Source organism: Arvicola amphibius, chromosome 10, assembly GCF_903992535.2.
Source record: "Arvicola amphibius chromosome 10, mArvAmp1.2, whole genome shotgun sequence".
In the NCBI taxonomy this organism is placed as follows: Eukaryota; Metazoa; Chordata; class Mammalia; order Rodentia; family Cricetidae; genus Arvicola; species Arvicola amphibius.
In genome coordinates this window covers 39,028,258-39,041,928 of record NC_052056.1, presented here as the reverse complement: position 1 = coordinate 39,041,928, position 13,671 = coordinate 39,028,258, and the positions used below count along the sequence as shown (strand labels likewise).

At 41.6% G+C, this 13,671-nt stretch overlaps 1 protein-coding gene across 8 annotated transcripts in view; it reads left to right on the top strand.

Moving 5' to 3' along the window:
• Gtf2e1 (general transcription factor IIE subunit 1) overlaps positions 1-13,671 on the top strand; it is a 57,627-nt gene that overhangs the window by 35,961 nt on the left and 7,995 nt on the right. For all 8 annotated transcript variants that reach the window (XM_038346848.1, XM_038346847.1, XM_038346843.1 and 5 more), the window contains one exon: positions 12,027-12,228. In XM_038346848.1, the coding sequence (XP_038202776.1) occupies positions 12,027-12,228 (202 nt within the window). The remainder of the gene's footprint in view (positions 1-12,026; positions 12,229-13,671) is intronic.

Sequence of the window (13,671 nt, the reverse complement as noted above, 5' to 3'; positions counted from 1 at the left end):
ATTTATCTTGGCCTTCCTGGGTCCAGCTGTAAATGTTTGGTCTATGAAGAGCCTTCTCCCTTAACCCCCCATTTGGAGTAATTTTCAGTGTGGTCAGCATTTAACAAGCAACACAATTTGGTCATCCACACAGTTCATGTGCAATGCAGTTGCAAAAAAAAAAAAAATTGAAAAAAAAACCAGAAAAGAAACCCTAAAGATGTTTTAAGTAAATTTATGATTTTTTTTCATTGGACTGCATTCATAGTTAGCATATGGCTAGTGGGCTGCAGGTTGGACAAGCTTGGTAGTCTCTACCCACCAGTTCTGGGCTTCAGAAGTTTAATCAGACAAAAATAGCTGTTTCAGTTCCAGAAATATGGGGAGGTTATATAATTAAAACAGACATGACATGAGATCCCTCAGATCAGCAGAATAGCATCTTGTGGTTCCTAAGTGCGTGTTTTAGCTTTAGCAAGCTTCCTAACAATGTAAATAGACTCAGCGTTTCTGTCTTAACACTCGCAGCCACATGTGATGTAGCTAATGGCACTTCTGAGTTAAGTTTAGCAACATGTGTTATTCTCTTTATGTGTTAGGGTTAGCTGAAATGGAAATAGCTTTATGTTTTCCATTTTTAATTTAAAAATATGCACCCGTAATTTCAGAGAAGTTTTTCAAGAAGGAAAAAAAAAGAAATCACCCAAACCTTCAGCCTTTTTGTATTTTACCTATATTTATAATGGAAGCCTAGAATATTTTTTGGTCTTTTGGTTGCTTAATGTACCAAACTCATTTCTTTTTATAGCATTTAAAATACAGTTAATGGGTCTGGTTTCCCCTGCCATAGCATGATTACTTTGTTTTTTGCCCTCTATTGTAAATAGGATGCTTTGTATTCCTTTGTATATATACATTTTATTCTTGATAAAATTTTTCTCAGTAGTAAGAATATTGCCAAAACAATGTAGTTTTTTGACTTCTATAAATGCTTATGTGGCGCTGTGGTTTTATTTTAATTGGAATAAAATTCTCAAGTGTTAGAGTTAGAAATATGTTGGAAGCCTTTATTATTACCTAAAGACCACAGAAACTCATATAATAAGTAAACTTTGAAATGTATGTAATTAGAAATTCTTTAAAGAATACGTTTACTTAATAAAATCTTAACATCTACATTTAGGGGTGGCATAGGTAAGTCATCAGTGTTGAATGTATGGATGCCACACCCGCATGCCTGTTTTGTATTGTTGGATTAGGAACATCTGTGAAGTCAAGTCACAGGTCTAGGGATAGGAAGGTTGCTGGGATGTTCTGCACAGAATATCAGGGAGGGGTGTGGAAGCCTTCATGGGGATTTATCCCATTTTCTCAGGTTCCTGGGGAAAGATATAATCAATTTTAGGATTAGTATTAAGACGAATTTTCTAGCTAAATAAAATCTTTAGTTATAAATAGCCAACAGTAATTGATCATAGTGATTCACACCTGTGATCCCAGTACTCAGGAGGCCAAGATAGGGTGATTGCTACAAGTTCAAGGCTAGCCTAAACTAGTAAGTTCCAGGCCATCCTAGGCTAAAGAGTAGATTCCATCTCAAAGCCAGCAGTGGGGCTAGACCTTCTCTGCTGATGAGTTAGAAATAATTTAGAATATTCAAGTCAACTTGATATCTAAACTAGGGTCCAACATTTGTGAAACTTTCAGATGTGTTAATGTTTGCCTTGATAGGATGAGTTACTTCTCCGTCTTCATCTCTCACTGCTCAGAGCAGTAGATGTCTTGTAAGCAGTGTTTGCAGTTCCTGAAATGCTCAAAACACAAACTCAAGAAATCTACGATTGTTTGCTCAATTGCTGAGTTTTCAGTCTCAAAATTGTGTGCAAGATGCATTAATTAGAAAACGATGCTGAAAAGCTGCAGATGAGAAGAATGAGAGGAATCGGGGAGAACATTTGCTGCTCAAGTCCAAGGACTTGGTGTTCAAATCCCAGGCACCCTGGTAACCCCACCCAGCATTGCAGGGTGAAAGAAAATCCAGGGCACTCACAGGTCATCCAGCCTAGCTAAGCTGCAGGTTCAGTGAGACTGCCTCAGGGGAATAAGGCAGTGGTAGAGAAGACTAACCAATGCCGTTTTCTCCCATCGGTGTAAATGTGGGCTTGTGCACATGGTTGTGTGCACCTGCAAATACACATACACCACATGCATAAGCATATGCACAAGAGTTAAGGACAACCCAAATCTTTAGGTTTTTTTTTTTAATTTTAAAATTCTGCTAGTTTTTAAATGATTTATTTTTATTTTTAGTTATGTGTATATGAGCCTGTTTATGGGGTGGAGTATGTGCACATGAATGCAGTACCTGAGAAAGCCAGAAGGGGGTATCAGCTACCCTGGAGTTGGAGTTTCAGGGGCTTGTAAGCCACCCAGTGGTGCGGAAGCTGCCAACAAACTCAGCCTCTGCAAGAGCAGTAACTCCTCTTAACCTCTGAACCTTTGCTCTAGCACCCAAATTCTGGTTTTGATCCTTTGTTTGCTCGTTTTGAGACAGGGTCTCACTATGTAGCCTTGGCTGGCCTGGAACTTGCTATGTAGACCAACCCTGCCTCTACCTTTTGAAAGCTGAGATTTAAGTCATTTGTGACCATGCCTGGCTTTTGTTCGTGACAGTTTGATAGCTCTATTTTTTTAATTTATATTTTATGTATGAGTGCTTTGCATGTACACCTGCATGTTGGAAGAGGGCATCAGATCCCATACAGATGGTCGTGAGCCACCATGTGGGTGCTGGGAATTGAACTCAGGGCCTCTAGAAGAGCAGCCAGTGCTCTTAACCTCTGAGCCATCTCTCCAGCACAGAGCGCTCTAGTTTTAGAATTTATTTTTGTATGTTGCTGCTGACATAAGCGCTAGCTTCCATGTGAAGAGTTGCTTTCTGGTTTTGATTCTGGCATGATATTCAGTTGATTATTGTCTTTCAGATGTGTCAAAACCTCAGACTTTCTGCCTGCCCACTGTATTTTGAGATGAATTTGATTGAAGCCTAACTTAGTAAATGTATTACGAGCTGTAGCAGTCATCTAAGCGCTGTAGTTCACGTTGGTTCACGTTGTTATTTTTACTCTTTCCCCAGGCCTGCTACATTTCGCCTCTTTATAATGAGTTCCAGAACCTAGGAATAGTTGATGGTTGGGCTAGATAAATGTCCATATGCAGGAGGACAAAAGCCAGCTTCCTAAGTTCAGTTTGGGGGTAGGGTTGTATTTTGTTTATCATCAGTACATTAAGCTCTTCTCAATTTCAAAAAATGCTAATTACCCTATTTTTGCCTTTTATGTACATATTTATTTTTGCGGTGCTTTACAATGAATTGTTAAGGGATGAATTAATTTAGTTTTAGTGATAGGTACACTAATTATGAAACTATGTTGCTGTTATGTGTGTTAGATAATTATTTTTTTCATCTATTTTCCCATATTTAGTTAAACTGAAGCCACTTGTGTTAGGAAAGTAGTTTAAAAATGAGATATAATAAAAGGTGGCTTTTTGAGATTTCAATATTTGTCTTAATATTTTGATATATGTATCCCCCTAAATGAACTCTTAACGCTTGTAACAAAAGAATGGATAGTGCTTTGGAGAAGTAAGAGCAGGCCAGGTCATGCAGCTGTCTCTTGGAATGCCCCAAAACCTTGTCCTCGGAAAGGTCAGTCCATCCGAGCTCATAAGGTCTTCCAGGCTTGGGACTGGCTTTGCCCCTCGCCCACGTTTCCAGCAGCCGTCTTGTATCTTGTGAGCAGCAGGGATGCCTTTCCTTGCCTTTTTACAAGAACCATCCTCACTGCCCAGGTGCCTGTGGGGCCATGACATTGTATCAGAGGTGACGCCCTTAAATTCCTGTATGAGAAATAAAGCACTATCCCCTTTCCTCCACTGCTGCTTCTCTTTCTTCCTTTCCCTTTCTTCATAAAACGTATTTGTAGTTGATATTTCTTTATCTTGAGCTCCTGCCAGTAGAATAAGAGCACCAGGAAGATAGCTCAGAATAGGGCTGGCTGGATTTGGGAGAGCACAATGTGGAGAAGCTGTGGGGACATCCTCCTACTGTTTTTGGTCCAGGCTTCTGTGCAGTAGTCATGTGATCGCCCCTTCCTGTCCAGCCTCGAGGATGTGGGCTGCATCGGGATGACTCATGCAGCGCTGCACTTTATCAGAGTAGTTGGGCCTATTTTGACTTTTAAATTTAATCTTTGTAATTTAAAAAAAATTTAAATTTTTAATTTTTTTAAAATTTAAAAGTAAAGGAAAAAAATGACTGAATGGTATCTCAGTCTGATGGACACCTTTGATAGATGTTTGACAGCGAGGCATAGATGTTTGACAGCGAGGCATGGACAGGTAGATAGCCCTTTGTTTGTCTGTAGTTGGAGGAGGAATACCATCTTCAGTAGTATTGTCTGGGGATTTCAGTTTTGCTGCCTCTACCAACGTCATCATTTACTGTCCTTGCCCCTTTTCTTGGTTATGGCTATCCCAAGCACTCCATTGTCAAACGAAGGATGGGAAACAGGTTTTTCGCTTTGGCTTTGTGTTCAATGTTTCCTTGGCTGAATACTCAATGGGTAGTATCAGTTACAGTGAGTAACTTGTGAGAGGCAGGTGAGGTGTAGGCCTTGCCCAGCGTAGTACTCAGCACTTAGATCTTGTGTCTCACTGGGCGGCAGTGGCACTCGAGAGGCAGAGGCAGGCAGATCTCTGTGAGGTTGAGGCCAGCCTGGTTTACAGAGTGAGATCCAGGACAGGCTCCAAAGCTACAGAGAAACCCTGTCTCCACTTTTATTGACCTTTTTGGTGGTTTTTCTTTTACCCCTTTGTTATAAGTCCCTATCTCCACCCTTCTCCACTCTGAATTCAGTTTTGTTCCTTTCTTATATTTGGAAAGTTAAAATGATATAGAAATTACTTTCCCATTTTCTTTGATGTGTGACTTACCTTCATTACAGAGCTAGGACATTGCTGTACTATCAAATAAATGGTCCTAAAATGGTTCTGAAATGCCTATTTGTAAAAGTATCTTTTTCTCCCTACTTCAAATGCCTATTTGCAACTGGATTTACTTTGATCCTTCTAGCAAACATAATAGGTTAGCGGTCAGCTAAGTAAATGCCAGCCATGTGATGGGCACTTAATGCTTGTTGAACTCTTTGATGCAATTTCTTCCTTTTTCTATTCCTACTTAAGAAGAGTGCTTAGTATCTACATGGGAAAATAATACAGGACCAGGTTTTCAAAGTCAGCCAGAACTGAAAGGCAGACTAGTAGCAAAAGACAAGTAAGGGCTTAGAGAGGTTCTTGGTGTGCCAGCTTTCATTGTTCTCTGACTATTGAAGCTGTCTCCTGTCTCCATATTAACATAATGTATGCAGTGTATGTGAGGAATTCAAGAATAAGCCATGCCAGGTAAGGTCAACCACAGCTTCTAAATACCTGTTGAACTAAAGCACCCACACCAACATAGGACCTAAGATGACAGGTTGAAGGTGTCATCTACAGAGACTATCAAAGAGAGCTAACAGTACTTTTAGAAGCAGTTACCTAGTTTAATAGTTTATACAACTTTGCCTTTAAAGGAAGACATCCCATTCCTCCATGTTAGCGTGAAAGCAAGTGGCTCTGGCAGAGACAATAAGTTGGAGAAGGGGTGTGTAACTCAGGTGGTACGATGAGTTTAGTCTTTGGAAGCAGACATTTTGTGTTTAGAATCAAGGTTTAGTGGTTTTTGTTTTCAAGATGTGATGTAGTAAACTTAGTATCTCTAAGCCTTTATTCCCATATATGTCAAGCTTGGACAATATTATACAGACTTGCCTCTGATGAATACATGGGAATATTTATAAAGCAGCTTTCTTTAATAGTTAAATAGAGAACAGATCTGTAACCCCTTTCCTTGCCAATCCTATCATCGTCAACTTTGTCCACAGTATTGTGTAGCTTTCCCTTTCTCTCTGCTCCCACTGGAAGAGGTGGCTTGTGTGTTCTCTGTAACGTGACTTGACTTCAGTTTTCAGCATCTCCGTCGGGCAGTTCACAACATCCTGTAACTTAAGCCTCAGGGGTCCATTACTGTCTTCTGGCCTTACAGGCACCTGCACATACATGTGTGTGTATGCACACACAAACACACAATTAAAAAATAAACTCTTAAAAAAAAACACACAGGTGAAAGAAATAGCCCTTTGGCAATGCGTAGGACCACCAACAGCCTTTGGTTTTAGGTATTTATGTGGCAGAAGGTACAGCGGAAAGTTCCTAGAAAACTCAAGTCTCAGGTCAGAGGCAGGAAGCCTTCCAGAGAAGCCTTAGCTCCATGCGTCCACCAGTGTTTTAGTCAAACTTCCACACAGAAAGGCACCAGCCTGCCCTCTGCTTATATCATCATTGTTTGTATTGATTTAATTATGTTTGTTTTACACCCTACCCTCAGTTTCCCCTCCTTTCTCTACCCTCAGTTCCTCCCTCCACCCTACCTCAGTCCCTACCCCCTAATCCACTCCTCCATTTCTCTTCAGGAAAAGGTAGGTCCCCCATGGATGTGAACAAAAATGATATGGCGCATCGAGTTGCAGTAAAACTGAGTGAGCACTTCCCCCTGTATTAAAACCGGCGAGGAGTAGGGTCCCAAAGCCAGCAAAAGAGTCAGAAACAGCCTCTGTTCCCACTGTTAGGAGTCCCTCAAGAGAACCAAGCTACACAACTGTAACATATATGCAGTGTGCCTAGGCCAGTCCCATGCAGGCTCTGTGGTTGTCGGTTTGCTCCTGTGAGCCCAGGCTAGTTGATTCTAAGCGTTTTCTTGTGGTGTACTTGGCCCTTCTGACTCCTGTAATCCTTTCTTCCGCTCCTCTGCAGGATTCCCTGAACTCTGCCAAATGCTTGGCTGTGGTCTGCATCCACCAGTTCCTTAATGAAACCTCTGATGGAGTTGGGCTAGGCACCAATCTATGTGTATTGCAGAGTATCATTAGGCTTCATTTCATTGACTTCTTTTTTCCTCCAGTCGTGTTTGGCTCTATCCTAGGTCTCTGGATAGGTCTCTGCCAGGCAGTGTCGTGGTGGGCTTACTCTCCTGGCATGGGTTTCAGACTAGACCAGTCATTGGTTGACCACTCCCTCAATTGCTAGGCCACCCCAGCACATCCCATAGGTGGGACAGACTGTACGTCAAAGGTTCTGTAAATTGGGTTGGTTTCCCACTCCCTCCCCTTGAAGTCTTGCTTGATCACAGGAGGCGGCCAGTTTAGGCTACACATCCTCTATTGCTAGGTGTCTTAACTGGGGTTATCCTTGTAGATTCCTGGGAGATTCCCTTGCACCAGGTTTTTACCTGACCCCAAAATGCCCCCCCTTTCCAGTAGTCTCCTTCAGTATTCTCCCCCTCTGTCCCATCCGTGACCCCCCCCCACCCGCCGCTCCAACCTGGTTGCTCATGTTCCCATCCTCACCTGCCCTCAGTACACTCATAAAGTCTCTTGTAGTAAGGGGAGCGGTCCGCATCCCCCCCGCCCAGCTAGCTTATCCCCTGAAATAATCACACAGAAATTGTATTAATTAAATTACTGCCTGGCCCATTATATCTAGCCTCTTCTTGGCCAACTCTCACATCCTGATCTAACCCATTTCTACCAATCTGTGTTCACCACGAGGTCGTGGCTTACTGGGAAAGATCCTAACCAGTGTCAGTCTCAGGCAGGAGTTTCATGGTGTCTGCCACACTGCCCTTCTTCCCAGCATCCAGTTCGGTGTACTCTGCTTACCTAATTTTCTGCCCTATCAAAAGGCCAAGGCAGTTTCTTTATTAAACCAATGAAATCAACACAAATACTGAAGGACCTCCTACACCAGTCTCTGCTATTTCCCCTTCCCAGGAAGATCTGGATGTCTGCCTCTCCCGTGAACCCTCCTTGTTACCTAGTCTCTCTGGGATTGTGGGTTGTCACATGGCTATCCTTTATTTTATAGATAATATCCACTTATGAGTACATACCATGTTTGTCTTTCTGAGTCTGGGTTACCTCACTCAGGATGATTTTTTTTCTAGATCCCTCCATTTGCCTGCAAATTTCATGATGTCCTTGTTTTTAACAGCTGAATACTCCAATGTGTAGATGGATCACATTTTCTTTATCCTCTCCTCGGCTGAGGGACATCTAGGTTCTTGCTATTACAAATCAAGTTGCTATGAACATAGTTGAGCAAGTGTCATTGTGGTATGACTGGGTATCCTTTTGGTACATGCCCAAGAATGGTATAGTTGGGTCTTGTGGTGGATTGAGGTTTTGAACTGGGAAATTTTCTGAGAAACCACCATACTGATTTCCAAAGTGGCTGTACAAGTTTGCACTCCCACCAGCAATGGAGCAGTGTTCCCCCTGCTCTACATCCTCTCCAGCATGAACTGTCATTTGTATTTTTGATCTTAGCCATTCTGACTGGTGTAAGGTGGAATCCTAGAGTCATTTTGATTTGCATTTTCCTGATGGCTAAGGATATTGAACATTTCTTTAAGTGTTTCTTGGCCATTTGAGATTCCTCTGTTGAGAATTCTCTTGTTTAGGTCTGTGCCCCATTTTTAAATTGGATTATTTGGTTTGTTGATGTCTAGTTTCTTGAGTTCTTTATATATTTTGGATATTAGTTCTTTGTCAGACATGTAGTTGGTGAAAGCGTTTCCCCATTCTGTAGGCTGATGTTTTATCCTGTTGACAGTGAGTTCCCATTTATTAATTGTTGATTCTAGCCTTTGTGCATTGGTGTCCTGTCTGGAAGTGGTCTCCTGTGCACATGTGTTCAGGGCTATTTCCCACTTTCTCTTCTACCAGGTTCAGATACACTGAAGATTTATATTGAGGTCTTCTATTGACTATGACTTGTTTTGTGATAGATGTGTGGATCTATGTGCATTCTTCTACATGCACCATTTGTTTAAGATACTTTCTTTTTCCCATTGTAAAATTTTTGACTTACTTTGTTGTTGAAAATCAGGTGTCCATAGGTGTGTGGATTTACTTCTGGGTCTTTGATTTGATTCCATTGATCCACCTGTCAGTTTTTATGCCAATAACATGTGGTTTTTATTAGTATAGCTCTTTTTGTACAGGATTGTTTTAGCTATCCTGGGTTTTTTTTTTTTGTTTGTTTGTTTTTCTACGGGAAGTTGTCATCTCTTGTTTTAAGGCTCTTTCTTGTCTTGAGTTTGTCTCTTGATTCTTGTACTTGCTCTCCCGAGTCTCTTTGGATATGTGATCTACTTCGGCATTAGTTACCACCTCTATGTTTTGTACCCTCATATCTGATTTTCTAGTCTGATAGCCTCTCTTGAGCTTTCAGTAGTTGTAGTAAGTGGGCTTCTAAAGCATATCTGTTTTAACAGTCAATGAATAACATATATTCAGATATCTAAAAGCAACGTGATGCTTTTTATCAAAAAAGAAAAGGAAAATTACTTATTTTATAACATTGGTAAATGGTATTCTTGTCCAGTTGATTATTCTCATGTCTTTTGTATGTACATGTTGCTTTGTATGCAGGAGCATGCAGCCTGTAGTGTTGGTTCCTATTTTTAAAGCCAGAGTGTCTCCCTGGCCTGGGACTTGTCTCATAGGCTAGGCAGGCTGATCCTCAGGGATCTGCCTATCTCCCCAGTACTGGAACTATGAATACATGCTACGCGTCCTGCCTTCTTTGTTAAGCCTGGGTTATGGGGTTGCGCTTGGGTCCTCATGTTTTCAATGGAAGCACTTTACTTACTGTCTGAGCTGTCCTCCCAGCCCTGATGACTCCAAAATCTTTGTGTTCTTTAGTCAGACATGTATATAGCAAACACGTAAATTTGGACATGCAAGAGAAACTACATGTCAAGAGGTGTGTTCAACTGTTTTAGTAACATGGTGCTTGAGAGGCTTTGGTAATTTTCTAGAGGATTCGAAAAAAATGGGCTTGTATGTTTGCTGACTGGCCCAGTGGGTAAAGGTACCTGCCTCCAAACCTGAGAACCTGAGTTTGAACGTGAGAATCTGAGTGGGACCTACACTCAGGGTGGGAAGAGAACTGACTTCTGTATACATTATGACATGTATATGGGTGTTTACATGTGACTGTATACACACATATACACACAAATACACATATAAATACTACTTTAAAATGTTAAAGAAAAATGGGGTTAGTTCTTTGATGGGGTGTTTTAATAGATTTAATAGCCATATCTTACGTATGTGACTGGAATAGCAAAGGGTAAAACTGATTGGCAGAGAGTCAGTAGTAACTTAGATTCACTGGACATTGTCCATGGTTTTGCAGAGTCCATGTCTGTCTATCAGGCAGGCTTCTACATGACTTGGTTCTGATTCACTTCTTTGATGGTTGCATTTAATGTGACAGTCTTTCTGACCAGCCAACCAACCACAGCCTAGCCGTGAGGTCTGGGCTGCCTCCTAGCTTTGAGGTACTGTCTGTCCTCTCCCGTACAGGGGATAGATGTAGAAAATTGAGAAGATAATGTTCTAGAAGTGATGAGTGATCAAAGCATTCACTTATTCTTGGCCATGCGGGTGGGAGGCCTGGAAACATATTCAATTGGGAAAATGTCTGGAGGATTTGGTGTCGTACTGAAATAGAAATGCTTGTTTTGTTTATTCTCTTACTGGGAAAGAGGGGAGGAGATAGTCCTTGTTATGTGTCCTGCACTAGAACTCGATTATCCTCCTTAATCCCTCAGGTAGTTCTGTAGGAAAGGAGGAATGCTTGTCCCTGGGAGTAAGGCCAAACTGGAATCGCACGTCTGGTAGTAGTGCAGACTGTAGGTAGTACAACACTAGTTAGCATCATAGTTGAGCTGATTTGATTCCTCCCCATCACCCAGCTAGTTGGGTGACCTTGGTGCTATCCATCACGGTACAGTCCTAGCTAAAGGCGCTGTTGTTTTCCTGTAGTAGCTGTATGACTTTGGATTATGAATTCCTTGAGAGCCTTGGTTCTGCTGGCCCTTTCCAGAATCAGTGTATAGATCACAAAGTGCAAGTGCATACTTTAGAAGCGACACTGTGTAAATAAAGGAGTTCTTAACCACAGGTGTTTATGACTGGGTTATAATATTTTGGGACCAAATTTTACAGGGCCTTGATTTTACTTTGCAGGTGTTAGGGATTGAGCTATCAAATAGACTTTAGATCAGGAGGTTAGGGTAATAACTAAGGTGGTACAGGAACCAGGTCTGGGAAGGAGAACCTAGAGATCATTGCAGTTCTATGTTGAATGTAAGGGATACGAAAACAAAGTAAGTTCCTTGCATTTCTTTTGAGATTGCCTTGAATACATTTCTTTAAATATAGATGGTTTATAAACACTAAGCAATGGCCCTTAAAGAGGTGGCTATTGAATAAGAGCACTCCGTGCCTTTGCGGAGGAGGATCAGCGTTTAGTTTTCAGCATGTCTGTCAGGCAGCTCCCAGCCTCCTGCAGTTTAAGCTGTGGGGTCCGTTCCCATCTTCTGTCCTCAACTGGCACCCGCACATACACGTGTGTGCGCACACAAACACACAGTTAAAAAGTAAACTCTTAACCAAAGGCCACGGGTGAAAGAAGTAGCCCCGAGGCGATGCCTGGGACCACGAGCAGCTTGTAGTTTTAGGTGTCTGTAAAATACTGATCCAGATGTGAAATGTATGAAGAAAAGCTTTAAGTGATAAGCTGTAAGTTAAAATAAATATAAATGTATTAGAAATGTTGTGATTTTCAAAAACTATTGGGGATGAAATTTTGAAATGCATAAAAATGATGGGCATGTATAAAGATGGACATATCTGGTAAATGTGAAATTTTAGAAATTTTAGAAAATTGTAGAATCTAGATGGTAGGTACATAGATAATCATTGTACAGTTTTTCCTGACTTTTTGGTGTGAAAGTTTTACTAACACATTGGTGGAGGCATGGAGCTAAGGCTTCTCTGGAAGACTTCTGACCTGAGATTTTACTTTGTCTGTAGGAACTTTCCGCTGTACCTTTTGCCACACTGAGGTAGAAGAAGATGAATCAGCAATGCCCAAAAAAGATGCTCGCACACTTTTGGCAAGATTTAATGAACAAATTGAGCCGATTTATGCATTGCTTCGGGAGACAGAGGATGTAAACTTGGCCTATGAGATACTTGAACCAGAACCCACAGAAATCCCGGCCCTGAAGCAGAGGTGAGTGGAAGCCTGCGCCTTGACCTTTACCACCTTGCTTTGGTTTTGACTTTGGAGGGCCAGAGTGAACACTCTAGAGACTGAAGACTGAATGTCACAGAGGTCCTCAGCTCTGCTACGCTTGTCTTACTAACTTGTGCCGGTAGTCAGATTTGTTGGTACTGAATGTAGTAGAATGGAGGCCTGCGGCAAAAATCTTTAAGTAGTCAGGTTTCACCTCAACCACTCCTGGTTGGGCCTGCAGCACTCAGCCAGTTGTAGCTAATCCTAAATTAGTTGTGCCTCTTGGGAATATTTAAATTTTCTTAGTCATCTTTTTTTTTTTAATTTTTCTTAATTTTTTTGGTTCTTTGAGACAGGGTTTCACCATGTAGCTCTGACTGTCCTGGAACCAGGCTGGCCTTGAACTCAGAGATCCCCTGTTTCTGCCTCCCGAGTGCTAGGATTAAAGGCGTGTGCCACCACTGCCTGGTTCGTAGTCAACTTGTAAAGGCCAAAATTCTCTCAGGAATACAGCGTTTTCCTATAGATTTTTGTTTGCTTTTATATTAGCATGTACGCTTTGCTAGAGTGTTTGCATACGTGCTTTGTTTTTACTGACGCTCCTCCCTGATTTCTCTGCCAGGCCCCTGCCTCCACTTCCAGCCCCCACATACACCATTGCATCCCATACAGTCCCCTCCTCTTTCCACTTGCTTAGTTTTGTTCTCTCTCTAGTTCTATGACCAACACCCACGTGTGTACTCACATGCACACATATGTGAATATTTAAAGCTAGGGCTTATGTGTGAGTGAGAGCATACAGATTTTGTTTTAGTCTTCTGAAACATTTTAAACACATGCTTCTTGTCTTCCTCCGTTTTAATGCAGTCTTCTGGAGGTATAGTGTACCTGTGAGTTAATGCTAACAGTGACTCCTTCCTTCTTTTTCAGTGTGCTGCGGTGTTTGAATCACTAGGCAGGCTTAGTTCTACCATGCCATGAAAAGGCATTGTGTTTTAAAAGATTTATTTTCTTTTAGTTTATGTGTGTGAATGTTTTGCCTGCATGTATGTAAGTTCACCACATATATGTCTGGTGCCCACAGAAGCCAGAAGGTGTCAGATCCCCTAGAACTGAAATTACAGGTGGTTGCGAGCTACCCTGTGGGTACTGGGAAGTGAACCCAGGTTATCTGCAAGAGCAGCAAATGCCTTTAACCTCTGAGCCATCTTTCTAACCCATAGGAGTTAGATTACTTTTTGAATTGCCTGAGTGAGAACTGGTGTGAGGGAGTGTTCTCTTGTTCTGCCCTGTCTTCCTTTCCTTCTTCCTGACACTAAGGTGAATTCATATCCACCACCCTGCTCCTGACTCTAGAGCTCACAATTACAATTGTATTTGTATGGGGGTTTGGCGTTTCTGTTTCATCTTTTATTTATTTATTTATTTATTTTATTGAAA